Source organism: Symsagittifera roscoffensis, chromosome 2, assembly GCF_963678635.1.
Source record: "Symsagittifera roscoffensis chromosome 2, txSymRosc1.1, whole genome shotgun sequence".
NCBI lineage: Eukaryota > Metazoa > Xenacoelomorpha > Acoela > Convolutidae > Symsagittifera > Symsagittifera roscoffensis.
The window spans coordinates 60,034,882-60,051,867 of record NC_087063.1 but is presented as its reverse complement, the minus strand read 5'-3'; the positions used below and the strand labels follow the sequence as shown (position 1 = coordinate 60,051,867).

The 16,986-nt window shown below is 35.3% G+C and overlaps 1 protein-coding gene across 1 annotated transcript; it reads right to left on the bottom strand.

Moving 5' to 3' along the window:
* Positions 1 to 6,574: 6,574 nt before the first annotated feature.
* LOC134839631 (uncharacterized) lies at positions 6,575 to 12,859 on the bottom strand. The gene is made up of 4 exons (XM_063855245.1): positions 12,606 to 12,859; positions 10,850 to 11,402; positions 10,392 to 10,649; positions 6,575 to 10,101 (listed from the first exon to the last, which is right to left on the bottom strand). Exons 2-4 carry the CDS (start codon positions 11,242 to 11,244, stop codon positions 6,696 to 6,698), a joined length of 4,059 nt encoding a protein of 1,352 aa, XP_063711315.1. The 5' UTR covers positions 11,245 to 11,402; positions 12,606 to 12,859; the 3' UTR covers positions 6,575 to 6,695.
* Between the last annotated feature and the right edge of the window lie 4,127 nt (positions 12,860 to 16,986).

The following is a 16,986-nucleotide window of genomic DNA, read 5'->3' as shown; positions in this document are numbered from 1 at the left end:
CGGCTTGATTTTGTTATAATATTCTGATTCATTAAATGAAAAATTAAAGGACACTTTGTGCCCTGAATTTCAACTATCATGATGCTGCTTTTTGAAATTCTGAGAAATACGCTTTTTAACTGACGCTCAAATTCAATTTTGAGTGAAGGATTTTAATGAACGGTTTATCCTGTCAATAGAAGATTCGGTAACGGAACTCATCAACTGATTTTAAGTCATAAAATTGTTTTTTTTTACGATTTGATATCAAAAAAGAGCAGCTTGTGGTGTAAACGCTGTTTTTGAAGTTTTTTGAACCAAGTAAGCAAATCCACCAATTAGTTTATTGAACGTGTCTTTGTCGTAGCTTAATTGAATCTGGACTGTTTCTGTTCTAGGCACTGATATTAACTTAACTGGTCTCCTCAGCTTAGAAGGAATGTTAGACGACATACAAGTAGCACTATTCAACAACTGTCACCTATTTGATGACCAATGTCTAGCTGTCATTTCACGGGTATTCGGTCGCACTTTAAAGGAACTGGACATCAGCTACTGTCCCAAAGTGACCCCCGATGGACTGTGGTCTATTCACACTCAGCACCTGTCGTCGCACTTACAAAAACTGACAATGAATGGAATGCCTCACCTTGTCAATAGTAAACAGTTGTATCAGTTAGACCAAACTGTGCCTTTTCTCAAGATTTTTGTGTAATGAGAATGATTTAGTGTTTGGTATATTAATTTAAATCTTAAAAGTGGTTCTGTAATCATAATTGAACTGAATAGTGACAATTTAAGTCAAGATTCTTATTTACTCTATTCAATTAGCGAAGCTAAAAACCTATTGAAATAAATAATCTGTTAATTAATCATGCCTCAATTTAGCATTGATTGTTCAAACGACCATTTGAGAATAGTTTTCACTCTCAGTTAGCCACTTGAAGTTAGATGCAAAGTCTAGAACTCTGTTCTATTTTCTACTTAGCTCTGCGAAATTCGCCTGGTCAGTAGTGATAATTTAGGGGGCGTTCAACAGTGCCGAAGTACAACAGTGCCAAAAAAGGCAGGAAAATTTCAGAATAATTTACACGCATTTTCTAAAGAGCGGGAAATTACTGACGCTAATTATCTAAAATTATTCCAATTTCGGCGCCAAAATGTCTGCAACAGCAAATTAAACAATTATTGTGGCGCCAAAACGTCTAAATTGCAAATTTTCTCTCCCAAAATCTTTAAGTGCCACTTAAGATTGTAAACGATCGCTGTTTAATTTTTGATTGCCGCACTTAATATGTTGAAATTTGTTCAAATTTTCGGCACTGTTGAACAAAGTTTTCATTTTCGGCACTGTTGAACAAAATTTTCATTTTCGGCACTGTTGTACTTCGGCACTGTTGTACTGCCCCATAATTTATAAAAAGGTCATTTTTAAAGAAAACTTAAAGAAGCGTAAAAGCCGATTTGGTAACTGTTTCGATGTCATTTGAAGTTTCAATTTGATTCTTCTTTTTAATTTGAAAAATTTTCAGACGATTGCTCTTCTGTCATTATTCTTGTTTGATAAAAACATTTAATATGAAAATGTAGGGGATTTGTATTTTTTTGTTTCTTTTTGAGACTTCGGAAAAATTTTTCTTTTTCTACAAAGTTTAGTTTTTCTCAAAAACTACCTTATCGATTTTTGTAAAGTGGTATCAATGAAAAATTCGTCGACATCCCTGTAGGCCTGCAAATTCCACTAGTCTCTTTATCATGCCTCCCGTTCTACTGCTTTCGAAAAACTCAGCAGGGGTAATATGTAACCCAAAATATATATTTTTTCTTTTTCTTAAAAACGACCTTTCCAAAGCTAAGATTTTGGGTTCAATGGATAGAACGGGCTCTAAGAAGCTCCGCTGTATAAACGGCTACTCTCAAAGATTTTTACACAGAAAGTTATGAACCTGGGATAAGTCAGTTTCGATTTTTCGACCGTTTTTTGAATAGTTTTGACTTTTCTCGAAAACTACCTTCACAAATCTGAGCTTTTAATTTTCAAGAGAGAGAACGGGTTGTGGGAAGCTCTCGTGCATAAACCGCTACGCCTAACTTTTTTATAGAAAAATTTATGGACCTCGATAAAATACTGAAAAGTTTTTTCCAGCTAACTGTTCGAATGAGAGAGAAAAACTGAGCTTTATTTGCGCTGTGAAATATCTTGAAATAAGTCAAGGTTCAGTGTTTGATTAACTTTTTTTAGAAAAGTTCATTTGTATCGGACGAGTTATCAAATTAAATATAATTAAAATCATTTTTAAGTTTTATAGAAAACGTTTGGATTTAAGCGAACTCATTTGCGCTATCAAACAACTGAAAGTATTTCAAATTTTTGTCGCTTTCTAAGCTTGCTTAGGAAATGTTTTTAAGGATCCGATCTTTCTCGAAATGTTGCGCTATAAAGCAACAGAAAATAAAGTTTCAATGCTTCATAAGTAGCAAACGGTTTCATGCTGTGGCGTAAATTGAGATATCTGGAAGTTTGAGAGCATGACGAAATTGATTAGAAAACCAATTCGCGCTCTGAAGTAATTTGAAATGTATTTTCATTGCTTCATGATTTACGCGAGTGTTTGGGCTACTCTCCGAGCTTTAAGACTAATTGATGTATTTTATAGTTTCACTGCTTGATTAGCTTGCTTAGATAACCTCCAATTTTTTGCGAAAAAAACTCTACTATTACAAAAATGGCTTTATTTTGAAATATCATTGCTCAATGAGCTTGCCTGGTAATTACATAAATTTTTGCGAAGCGATTTGACTCATAGAGATTTTTTTAGAAATTGGCTCGTGCTTTTAAAAAACTTGAAGTATTTCAAACTTCCGTCGCTATAAAGTAATACATTAAATCCTCAATGTTTGATAGTTTGCTTTATAGAGCTACCTCTTGCAAACTCATCCATGCTATGAAGTAATTCAAAAAAATACTAATTAGCATCGCTTTTGCTACCTTAAAATTTCGAAGAATCAGCGCTTGATGATATGACTTGAAACATTTCATTTGCGAACCGATTCTGGCTAAAACGTGATTTGAAATAGAATTTCATTGCTTGATGTATTTGCAAACTACTTTTTTTTTGCAAACAGATTCTAGCTATAAAGTTGCTTGATTTTTTTAATCGGAAGTTTGATTGCTTGATAAGGTTGATTAAAAAAGCCATTCGCACTTTTCAAAACAATTCATTTAGTTCAAATTTTCATCGCTGGCTGAGCCTGCTTTGAAAAGTGTTTGGTTCTTGCGATGCGATCCACAAGTTTTTGATTTTTTGCGCTATATAGAAACAAAATAGCCTTATTGCGCTATGTTTTGCTTCAACGAGCGACCTTTTGCAAACGAATTCATGCTACGAAGTAACTTGAAATGAGGCGAATTATCATCGCTTGATAAGGTTGATTAAAAAGGTTGGAAAAAATTGAAAATTTTTCATAGGAAAAATTCTTTTTCAAATAAAATTGTTATTCATCTTCACGAAATTAAGAATTTTTTACAGTTGTGATAAGGTTCAACTACTGAGTCTTTTTTGGTAAATGACAGTTATCTTTCAAAAAATTAGGTTTGATAAATCTGATTATGTTTATGTTTGCTCAAAGATGTTCCAGTTAACATGGTTTTTCGCTTAATGAATTCCTCTAATGTGACAGAAAACTCTAAAAGTAAGGTAATATGCTTATGCAGTTTTTTGATTCCTCGTTAAAATCTAATTATTTTTCATTGATTGTATCAAGTACTAATTGTGAGCTTTTATTTGTTCAATTGATTTGGAAGCTTTTATTCGTTCAAAAGAGTTTAGATAAGAATAAAACTTCAAATGAATATTTCAGTCCGAACTCGGTTTCTTTCTTAAATTTTTTAGTCCTTTTTCACAACTTCGAAATTAGTTTTTTTTAAAAAGATGTTCTGTCCTAAGTTTAGTGCACCGTGCTATGCTGGTTTGATTATTTGTTTCGACTGTGGATGCTAACTTTTTTTAACAAAATACCAAACTCAATCTTATCGAAATTTTTTTGAAAGAATAAGGGCTTCCAAATCAGTTGAAGAAATAGAAACTCACAATTAGTACTTGATACCATCAATAAAAAATAGTTTGATTCAAAGTAAAATTTTGGGCTCAAAATTCGCAAAAAATTTTGCTCCAAATTACTTCTACTATAATTCTAAGCAAGTTCTGTTATTTTTGTGTTTTCACTAAAAGTCAACCCAATTGAAAAAATGCTTTTTTACAATTCAAACTTTAAGCTTTTTTTTCGGATAAGTTAAATCAACACTATATCAATCTATCACTATAACATTATAAATCAAGTCAATTTCATGGCTTCATCCTAGTCTCACATAAACTCTGTTTTTTATCATGAACATCGAATACCTATGGAGACACTAGTTTGAAAATGCTACATTATTTAGGCTTTTGACTACGTTTTCCAATCCGCAACCCCCAGTTACCTCAAACTCATGCCCTCCCAAAAAGTTTATTTCTTTTTTTTTGATCAGCATTTCAATTAGTTTTTGTGCTCTGAACATTCTGTGCTAAGTTCAGCGCGATTGGCAAAGCTTGTTTTTTTTATCTGCTAAGACCAAAAAAAACACTGAAACTATTTGTTAGCATTATTAAGTTGTGACAATAAACGGATGCTGAAAGTGTTTTTTTTTTGGTCCTAACAGTTATAAAAAACAAGATTTGCCAATCGCGCTGAAAATAGCTTAGACTGTTCAGAATCCAAAAACTATTTGAAAAGCAGATCAAAAGTGAGGAAATAAAGTTTTGAGGAGGGGCATGAGGTTGAGCTAACTGGGGGTTGCGGATTGGAAAACGATGACAATAGCTTAAATAGTGTAACATTTTCAAAATAGTGTCTCCACAAATATTCGCTGTTCATAAAAATTAGAGCTTATGTGAGACTAGGGTGAAATATGAAATTGACTTGATTTATAAGGTTATAGTGATAGATTGATATACAGTGTTGACTTAATTTATACGAAAAAAAAAAATTAAAATTTGAAATTTAAAACAGGTTTTTTAATTGTGTGGACTTTAAGTGATCAAACGATAATAACAGTGCTTGTTTAGAATTTTAGTAGAAGTAATTTTGTGCAAAATGTTTTGCGAATTTCAAGCCCAAATTTTTACCTCAAAATTGAATCTTTTTTGATTTTTTTAGTCAGTCAAAAAATACCGAGTCAAATGCTGATATAACTATACCAACGTGAGCTTCCTAGAAGTCTTATATAATGTAAGAAGATTATTATCTCAAAAATAATTCAAAATAAATTGTTTTTGTTCTATAGACAAAAAATGTCAACTTACTACATGAAACACCCATTTTTTATTTAAAAACAATTTTTAAGCATTTGCGCAAATTGTTTCAGATAATATTCATCTTGAGTTTTGTTTGTGCTGCGTAAGAGGTTCTTTTTGATTTAGTTTTATCAGTATTTGACCTGGTATTTCTGACGTAAATTTTGATGTACTATAAAAACCAAAAATGATCCAGAATTGGGGTACAGTTTTGGGTCCGAATTTTGCAAAACAAATTGTACCATGATATTTTTGCTGAAATTCTATGGAAATTTTGTCTTAATCATTTTCACGTAAATTCAACGCAGTGTGAGAAAAATGTGTTTTAACCTTCAAGTCTTGTGCAATTCGTCTGGATAATTTGAATCATCACTGTAGATTGACAAACATTTTGTAGTAAAAGAATTGACAGTTTAAACTGATAAAATTTCCCTATTTGTATGGTTTTTTTGAATCGTTTGATTTTTGAATATTTGGAAAAATGTTTTAAATTAAAATTGTTATTTATCTTTATAAAATTAAGAATCTTTATTTTTGTGATAAGGATCAACTACAGAGTCCATTTTGTTAAATGAAATTTAAAAAGAAAATAAGGTTGATTTAGATGACTTGGTTTGTGTGTGCTCTTTCAGGCTCTTTTCGACAGATAAAGATATGGTAATATGACAATGGGACTTTTTTGTGTCACTTGAAAATATAGATTTTGTTCCGAATCCGAATTTTGAACAAAACGGAATATTTATGCTCGGTGGGTTTTTTTTATTTAGTCAATTTTCACCGATCGAAATAATAATTTTCAACAAAAGTTATTTACACCCCATTGAAGTTGTTAACTTCCTGAGTTCAAAAGTAAAAAGATATTTTGCCTCCAATAAATTTTTGTAAAGTTCTGGGGGTTTGAAAATTGTCCATGTTTTGGACTAACTTATGAGAGCTTTCCATGTTCTGGACTAAATTATGCGCGCTTTGAAGAGTTTATTCATAACCCTGAAAGCGTTATGATCGATTAAATTGACCGAGACAAGAATTTCCGAAAAAAATGCTTTATTATTAGTTTTTGTAGATCAGCTATAATCAATATTTTCTGTGTAATTGTTACATGCATTTTCGGGGCATCCATTTTCGGGGCTTTCTGTTGTTTGTTTGGTCTCTTTCCAAAGTTTTGTGAGTAAATTATACGATATGGGATCTTACAAATGTCAAAATAGGTGTAAATTCTCTCAAGATTCTCACTCCGGTATCATAGTAATAATCAAGATAAATTTCAAGTGCATACAAATTGTGAATTAACTATTTAAATCAAATTTTTGTTTCTAAATTAATTAAAAATTCTACAAACCATCACATTAAAATGTTATAACAATCAGATATTAACAGGTTATATCAGCTCAATAGGAAAAAAAGTGTGCAATAAATTATGAAAATATTGACAAAATTTGCGCTCAAACCATGTGCGCCAACAGTGACATAATGCAAATCTGTTAGTGGGTAATGGCTTTGTACTGTAATGCTTGAGTCAATAGCCCCTTCAACGTCAAATTCCGTGATTTGTTCGTCTGTTTGCCCAAACGGCTCTACGTCATAGTCCGGTAGTGTATCCTGGTCGGAATCATCCGCATCATTGTAGGATCCCTTGAATTCATTTCCAGTGACCAGACATGTGAATACACTATCTGAGAACTTGAATTGAGAGCAAAGATTGTTGTTCACTATCCGTAACTTGTACTGTTTCACATGTTTCCACTGAGCTGGTGTGAAACACCTTATTTGTTCGGGCGAGAGTCTGAGAAAGAATAGTTGACCCAGCTGTTTGAAAGTATCCTCAGGAATTCTTCGGATAGTCTCGCAATTTATCATTTTCAGTTGATCTCGTTCCAAAGAGTTTAGCAATGTCTCACTGGCTGTAGACATAATTAAGTTCAGGTCAATTATGTCGACTCTGCTGTACGGCTCGCTTCCTGTATATGATGACTCATAAAACTTGGCGAGTTCGGCAAATTGAGCCGAAGAGCACGCCGAAAGGTTTCCAAGCAAGTGTAGCGAGGACCTGAAATCATCGGGAAGAATACTTGCTATAGTTGTCTTAGTTGTGAACATAACTCTATCAGAGAATGATTTAATAGTTGAACCGCATAAAATATTTCCAAGAGTGGAAACTTCAGTAACTGTAAGTTGTTTGCGGTTGAGCAAGTTCAAATATCGACTGAAAAGGTACTCAAGTAACTGGTATGTGGTGGTAGTTTCTCCGGGTAGTGTTCTCTGTACCAGGTATAGAAAATCCGATTCTGTCGGCAAAAGATGGTATTCTTTAGGCGACATGAATGACGTCAGAACTGGAAGGTCGTACCACAGAAGAGAGCGAGACCAAGTCGCGAAAGTCGCCAGAGAATCGTTAGTTGCGTGCTGTTTTTGGATAGCCAATTCAATCAGTTTCAACAACTTCTGTTTGGTCGAATCTTGTACATAGGGATGTGTTGTAAGATAGAAAATGCATCTTTTCAATTGACAAGGGTTTAGTTTCTCGAAGTATTCCTGCGGTAGAACAGCAATGCCTGCGCCAAGATCTTTCAACTCAGCGCATGTTAGTACTGTAATAGGGGAGTCCTTGTCTTTTTTAAGAGTGTTTGTGGCTGCAACGTGATCAGGCGCACAATCTTTCTGATAATAATAGCTATGTTCATGTTTAAAATCAGTAGCATAGACCCAAGCTGTTGTTCGAATGCAAGATCCCAGCTGCTGCTGACTTTGCAAATCCAAACCTTCCAAGAAAGCCATCTCTGGATCCCAAAGAAGTTTGCTATATCGGATTTTGTTAGAGAATAATTCGGGTTGTTGCTTCCAAATGAACGGCATAGCGGGCACCAGATCTGTTTTCGCGGTATCATTCAACAGCATCAAGTCTTTTGCATTCATAAACGAACACATTGCTGATTGGAGATTCAGAATGTTTTCGTATGACATAACCGGTTTCGGCAATAGATTTTTGATAACTTCTCCTTGGAGTCGGCTCAAGGAGCACTGTTTGAAGTAGTGTACTCTTTCTCGAAGCAAAGTCTGATTGGCTCTCGTTCGGAGGAACTCCGCTGGAATATCGCAAATGAGAGATCCTAAACTTACGAGGTCAACGAAGTCCAGTTCTGGTGATCTACGACAGTGGTTTAAGTAGATAGCAACTATTTGCTGTCGCATCTTTCGTGGCAGCATAATGTTGTCTTTGAGTTCACCAATCATGCTTACGGCTTCTCGGCAAAGATAGGCAGGTACGTTAAAGAAAAATTTTGGATCGACTTCGCGTAAAACTCTGCCTCCTAATAAGTGGACTTCTATCCTGAAACTGGGTTCCATGTGTCTTTCAGATGCCTTGTTTGGGCCGAACAAATCATTTGATACTTTGTGAAAGTATGTTGCCAATGTTTGTGCCAAACCTCGAGACATTATTTGGTTTTTGTCCAGGAAAAACTGGAAACTGTTGATGACAGAAAGCCACTCAGAGTACCTGACATCCAAAAAGTCCTTATAGTTAGCTCCCAATAAAATTGGACCAATGCTCTCTGACATAGGACCAGTCAGCGCAACTCTGTTTTCGTTCAGCTCATCCGGCGGTAATGAGTCACCGATTGTTTGCATTACGTTATCGTAGATTATACAGCTTATTCTTGTGTCCCATTTTTTGTTCAGTAGTTCAGTTGGAAGCCGTTCTTCAATTCGATCTTGTGCAGAGTTATATGAATAGTAACCGCTCTCAAATGTGCTCTGAATGATTTTTTGTAAGTCGTGTGCCGACAAATAGTTCAACATGCCCATATCATATTCCCGTATGTTCGCCAATCGCAGTCCGTCACTGATCCTCGGCAACTCTTTCCTAATGAGCGATATAAGTTTGACATTCGTTGGAACTGACAGGTGTTTGATAAACTCGTTGCCCTGCTTGAAGAAATACTTGAGATGATTCTGAGTGATTTCATCAGCAGATAGTCCTGTAACAAGCGCTCCCAGGGTTTGCAAGTCTTTTTCGCTCCACTGGCTTTGAGGCGACAGTCGGTGATCTTTTATGTATTCCTGTGTTTGTTTCAGTGATCTGGGATCCAATTTCTGGACACTTGTTATTGGTATTTTGTTCCACTTTAGTGCAACATAATACATTCCGTAAAGTGATTGAGTTTCTTCGTAGTTCAAAAGATGCAGGTAGACTGAGGTGACAAGTTGAAACAAGTCCTCGTTTCGCTTCACCAGACTCAGATCCACAAGTTTCTCGCGCTTCAGAGTGTTCTGTAGTGCCATGTCTTGCATGGATACCATGATTCCATTCAATGCCAATTCGGTTTCGTACTTTTGCTCCCAGTGCCATAAAAGATTGACCGCTATTTGAGGAGGCGCGAACCTCAGACATAAAAATTTGGTCTCACTTGTGATTCGACTCCACGAGTGGGAGTCTAGTTTATGCAGGAGCTGCAGACACGTTGCTGGATCTATTTCATGACTCACTGCAATATACGAGAACAACTGAACCCAGTTTCCGTACTTTTCCTTCTCTGGTAACATTTGGGGTTCCAGGCACTCAATGTAAGGGCTGATTGAGAACAGGGTATCCTTGCTTTGCCATGACGAAATAGGCTGGTAGTTCTTCATCCTGAAAATGTGATCCAGTAGAATGCGACAGACGGGTTTCCGGATGTATTCTCCGATGATTCGTTCACCCTGCTGCAAGATCTGAGAGATCAGGTTGAGTTTGACCTCGTTGTTCACGACTGTTGTCACTGAGTTGATGTCCAGACCCTGACTGAAGAACCTGAAGCAATTTCGACTTCAATAGTTCAAACAAAACATAAAATTCTGCCAAGACTCCGTTTTCAAAACAGTCTCTCCTGTAAATAAATTGTTTTCATGCATATATAATACAAGAGTTCAATGTAAAATAAATTTAAGTAAACAAACTTTTTCGTTGGAGATCACCAGATATGGGAGATTACCTGGTATAATTTTCGAAGAAAGTGCAAAATTATTTTTGCTGTTTAAAACCAAAGCATATTCGGCAAAGCTGAAAAAGAAACAGTACTAAGGCAAATCAAAATTACGTACTTGTGCAAAATACCAGAAGTAGCCAGTTTGTTGAAGTCTGACCATGTGATGACAGTGGAAACTCTGCCCTTAATGATCTTCTGCAGCAGGGCGAACTTGATCACCGGGAACCGGATTGTGTTGATCGGTGACCCTGTCAATGCTCTGATGACGTCAGTCACGTATGCGTCATTCATTAACTGGATGAAGTGTGACTTAGCTTCTATCGACAAATTGGCCCTGGCTAGAAGTCTGGCTGATGTGTCGCTTTGGAAGTACCTGAAAGAGACAAGCTGCGTAAAATTGCTGGTTTTTTGTGGCCTTACTTTTTGACAAAATTAGATAAAAATTCGCATGACTCTAAGATCCAATTGCAATATAGCTTGAAAACCTCGGTTGTCAAAATATTTCTCGTACATAGACAAGTAAGTATTAGTCTGGTTTAGATGAAAATAATGATTTTTCAATGTTGTTTTTACCTGTTCGGAATGTCCAATACCAATGTCGAAACGGCACTGCTAGGCCACTGGTTCAAACTGAAACTGGAATTGAAGTCAGCAGGCAAGGGTGCCATGTCCACACCACAACAGCTGCTTAGAAACTTCACAACTTGTGGATCTCTGGACTCAAACGCAGCCACATCTTCACTCACTTCTTGGAAGAAAGTCGAGCTCTGATTGGATGCGGCCGGGTAGAAAGAGAGAGTAGCTGGGAGACGGTTGTGTCGTGTGTTGGTGTATGAATTATAGGAGTATGCAGACTCGGAGATATCGAGGGTAAGAAGGGTCCATAACAGCACGGAAGTTACGATGAACAGGAATCTCTTTCGAGCACTTGTGGTTGAAGTGAAGAAATCAGGGGTTAAAGAAGTCATGTTTTGCCTCGCAACTTATTTTCACCACTGTTGTGAAATTACAGACGTATTGGGATATGAAAGTAATTGTGTTTTCTTTGAATCGAAGATATTTGGTAATTTTGTTTTTGATTCTGCCCGGCTTTCAATGTTGAGAAACAAAAGTCGAATGATATAACCTGCCAACAAACAAGAAAGACCCTTGATCTTTTTTCAACACAATGATGGAAAAATTGTTGAACGGAAAATTTAATTGAATATCAATGTCCCGGTTGACTTCTACAGCAAAAAGGTTTGATTTTTCTGATCAATCAAGTGGCCGCCAGAAAAAACACTCGATGACTAAGTTTGAAAACTAAAATTAGTCACTGTTTTTGTAAATTCAATTGATACAATTAGTCGCTCAACAGTTGTCCTGTAAAGTTACAGGTATTTTTCAATTGCTTCATGCATTTCTAAATTATCTTGATCTGAAAAATGTATGAACGAGGGAATATTTTACTTTTACTAAGCGGGTTAAGCTTTTAGTATCAAGAAGGAGTGCTTTTTAACGAAACATATCAGTTGAAAAAGAAATTAAAAAGCTGTTGGATGTCCCCCTTAACAGCACCCCGCGGATCTAGTCATAAATTGAAATTTGTTCAAGAGTTGAATTAAATTGCAGTCTGCCTTTCAAACTTAGCCATAAAGTAATTCCGTGGATTAGAAATACTAATTGCTTAATTTCAGTAATGCTTTTCGTGAGACAAGTGTAAGTGTGGTCTTGCTTAGGGACACAGCAGACGTTATTTGCCACTTCACATGCCTGTTTTTTTAGGAACTTATTTGTTTTTTTTTTTGCTTAAGTGTTGAATGTTCTAGTCTATTTTAAATCGAACTTTTTCATTTTCGCAATTTCTAGTATCGTTTTTTTCACCAAAATTGACTTTTCAGAATATCCAGCGATGCGCTCTGATACTAGCAGTCTTTTTGTTCCAACTATTGAAAATGGGGAAAAACTTAGTATTCGGGTGTGTTCAAGTTTTTTTCTTCTTTTTTCGGAAAGGGTACGGCGATATATCAAATTAAAGCCCTCTCAGTCGTGATTCGAATGACGTTTAAAAATTTCAAATTTTTTTCCCCAGTGTCATGAAAAACCAGTTTGAAATTTTTGAATTTTAGTCGAACTTCGAGCGATTAAAACAAGCGAGCAGGCTTATTATAAAAGAATAAGCCATGAAACTTTAGTTGAGCTCCAGTAAAATTATTTTTCGAAATCGCCGAAATAAAAAACTTCAAATCTCCGGAATGAAGTTTTTCTGAATGAAAACCTTTGGAGTAAAAAAATTCGAAATTTCAAATCAATTTCTGCTATTAAAATGAAGATTTTTAAGCTAACTTACCCGTGCTGGGTAACAGTAACTGGGTCCCTTGTATCCAAAAAAAACTGGAAATCAACTGGTCTGCTATTTTCTATTTAGCTAATTGTTGTATGAGAATTAGCAGGGTACAATTTACGATGTATCGAGTAATAAACTGCGGCTGTCCACTACACCTGGGCTCTTGTGGAGGAGAGTAATTGATTTATGGAGGGGTGTTAATGACAGCTAAACCTGCTGATGGGAATAAGGAGCCCACCGAGTTGTGTTATTTTCTCCAGTTGACTTCTTAAACGAGACTGAATGGGATAGTCTAAATTATGTTCCCATCAATTCAATCAGAAGTTTGATCGGTATTTTTAAGGCCATGTAAATTGTGGCAAAAAAACCTTGTTGTTGATACTTCTTAAAGTTCTAAATTCTGTTAAATTCTGATGCATATGGCCATTGTAATTAACTACGTTGAAATATTTTCTAATTTTTCAATTATTATCGATTCTAGCGCAATAATCAAAATGACATCTCATTTGAAAAATCATGAACACCTAGACCTATTTTAAGGGCAGAAGTGAATTGGGTGACAGCAAAATTGGGAGGGAGACTACGTAATTAAAGTACTCTTACTGCTACTCCAATGATCCCCGTAAGTCAATTTACTCGTTCCGTAAACTCGGCTAATATCCTGTTCCATTGAATTTTAGTGGATCACCCCTTTTGTCAGACTTAGATTATTGTTCTATATCATTTGATACGGTATCCCTTTGTTTGTTTTTCATTTGATATGTCATCGCAAAATAATTACCTGTTCAGTTAAAGCATTCAATCACATAGGTGCTCCGTAGCCCAAACTAGTGGATAAGACATTTACTGGATCAATTTAGAGCCTTAATAGTTATCTGGAATCTTTTTAAAATCTACCGATGATGATCAATGTAATGACGAAAAGTCACTGAAAAGTAGATTTGTAAGAAGTTGGGCGGGGTTGCGGGTCTGCTCTGAATTCTCAAATGAAAAGGGGCTTGAATACTTGGTTGAAATACTCCATAAAAATGTCCACCGTGTTCTGATGTTTTGAGATCAAATTAGTACCCTCGATGGGTCTCTAGCTGTGAACAGGAACCACAGCGGTTTTCTAATTATGCTAAAAATAAGAGGATAGATCCACAGGGGAAAGCCAACTGGCTCTACGCAACGGCAGGTCCGATTTGTTTCAGATGTTGCTAGCTCTTAGTTCACTCCCTTGAGCGTCGATATTGATACGATACTAGTATTAAATCTTCACATTGCAATTGTAGATGCAGATTTCATTGCAGGATTGTTTACATCTGACTGGCTAATTGTTCCGGAACAACCTCAAAAACACATTACCAGGCCTGAAGACTACAAAGAATGCAAATTTTTGGCGATAATTTTGTTTACCTTTTAAAGATATCAGGTAAATTTGAAATTTAGTGCTGAGCTGGAAATCTAAAATGATTCAGAAAAAAATGACAGTGCATGGAAAAGAAGTCGGTATTTAAGTAGAAAACATAGTTTGCGATATGTATAAGTATATAATTGTGTCCAGCTCTACTATGTATGTTTTTCTATATATGAACGAACTACCATACGTCTTCAATCTTTGGATGTGATGCACCTTTGCGTTTGCAATGGATACACCGGCAAGCGGCTCGACCAAAAAATTATGTTCCTCTGCCCCGAAGACTTGCCTGAAAATCCAAAAGTTGTGAACAAAGACCACCCTTTGCGAAGACCGCCCATTTCTGGAGGATACGCGAGAAATGGGTTAGGGGCGAGACTACTAGATGCTCGCATTCCCACTTTCTCAGAGTTTCAATGCTCGTTTTTTTACCCAGATGATACCCATTTTGACGCTATCAGGACCCCCTCCCTCCTTCACTTTACAACTAAAACCCCTGGTCTCTGAAAGGGTCACCCTCCAATGCTATTTTACGACATCCATTCAAGGTCAACAAACTCCAAAAAAAGGTCAACAAACTTCAAAACTCATCTATAAACGTACCTATAAACTGCTTTTTGAGTACAGAATTTTTTTGCCTTTTTTTTTGGTTTTAAGAGAGCTCGAAAACACTTATGGTCGGCCAAAAAGATTGACATATTTTCCTAATTTTTGTGATTTCCCCTCTCTCGAGAGAATCCTAGATCAGCCATTAGCATACGCACGTTTGAAGTTGTGCAACTATTGCTTACTGAATGCCAATATTCTATTGTGTCAAATTGCATCGGAAAACCATGAAAAATTATAAATACGTTCAAAATTTTTCCCGCTCAAAATTTACGCTATTTGTACGTAAAATTATTTAGTAGTTGTTACCAAAGTGGAAGTATCAGAACCTGCAGTTCAACCAAAACCGCAAAATTGATTGAAGAGATTCAGTGCACATTTTAATCGTTATTTATAGTTGCAAAAGCAAGTTTTGTGTAATTTGGAACTAGATTTTTTCCCCGTAAACAATTTTCTGACAAACTTTTAGGAAACTGATGCTGCTTTATCACAACTTCCAGGTCGCTCTTCATTGGTATGGAGGTACAAAATTGCCTTCGTACCCTATGGTCTGGGATTTGAGTCCCGGTCGGACCTTTTTTTTTAGTGTCTGACGTTTATGTTTTGTCGGTTTAGTGGCCAAACCGCGGATTTTTTCGCTCTTTAAGCAGTTTTGATTTTAGTCTCAAGTGTCGTTGATTAACTCCTGTAGTTTGCAAATTTACCCGCCCTGGCTGGTGTGAATTCCGTTTTTTGTGTAGTTTTCGCTAAGAGATTTTATTCGGTTCTAATGATTTCTGCACATGTTTTGACGGTTTAGTGAGCTTACTTCTTATCGGTTTAAAGATCAAAATTAATAAATCATTTTTTCGATAAGTAAGGTTGGCCGCTAGTATAAAATTTAAAAGGTAAAACATTTTATTTGCTCAAAGTTTTTCAGGACAACAATTTGTTTGGTATTTATCTTTTTCGACACAATCGGCGTCTAATCACAAGTTGCCCGCTTAGTGAACGCTCGGCAAATACTGAAAGTTTGTGTACTGTTAGTGGCTGTGTTTCTCAGTTGGTTGTTTGAGATTGATTTTTTCGTATTTCAAAAAACATTGTTGATTTTTTCAATTTTTTTTCGACTTAGTTTTTTCCATTTTTCATTCTCTTTGGTAGATTGCAATGCTACGCTTTCTTTTTATCGCAAGTGATACGAAGCTCCACTTCAGATCTCTGTGAAACACTGTAAGCTGCTTTCAATTAATAAATGAAAAACTCGTTAAGCTAATAGCTTTTTTTAAATATTTAGCTTTTTTGCATTCATCTTGTAAAACAAAAGCTTTCTCAATGAAGAAGACCCACGAGTTAAATGAGCAATAACTTTTCGTAGAATAGCTGTATATAGAGGTTTGCGACTCAAGTTAAAATATGAAACAGACACATGAAAAGAATGCAAAATATTTTGTTTATGGCTCGAAATTTCTACTTCAAAACTTTCAGTGGTTGAACATCATAAACTGTTTACCTTAATAGAGTCATGTTTATCGTACCTTATATTAACATACAAAAATAGTTTTCGCTCAGCACAAAATACTCATTATAGTTTTTGAGTATTTTGTGTAAAATGTATTGTGAAGTTGGCTACGTAATAAACAAAAATTTACAATTAACGACTGTTGGATTATAGGGAAATATGGGTGATTAAAAAAAATAACAAACTTTTGCAAAACTTTTAGAGTTTTGAACAGAAACTTTTATTTCTATTAGAGATTATCAAAGAAACTCAATAATGGGAATTTTCAGAAACGTTTCGATGTTGCTAGAGTTTTTTCCTCAAAACAAGATAATTAGGTTTTGCATTGGCAAGTTATTGTTCCAAATATTCAAAATGGGGAGGAACTTAATACTCGAGCGTGTTTTTTTTTAATTTTTTTTTTGTTTTCCACACAAAATCAGGTACCAGAAATAATAATCGGACTTAGTTGATTAGTCATATTAAAGCCCTTTCAGTCCTGATTCAAATAATCTTTTCAAATAACCTTTAAAAAGTTCAAATAACCTTATTCAAATAACCTTTCAAATAAATCCTGATTCAAATAAATCCTGATTCAAAATCCTGATTCAAATAACCTTTAAAAAGTTCCCAGTGTTAAGAAAAAGCGATGACGTTTCTGAATTTATGTCTAAATTCGAGTGATTAAATCAAACGAGTTTGCTTTTTATAGCAGGGTAGCGCAAATTAACCAAATATAAACCATTATTCTTTTTTCAATCCTCGAAAAATCTAGTGAACTAAATTTAAAAAAAAATAATTAAAAGTTTTTGAAAATAGTGTTTGCAAAAAATTGGGGAAAAAAATTGGGGAAACAAGTAGTTTCAACACCAGAACAATTGAAACTTAACTTAGAATAC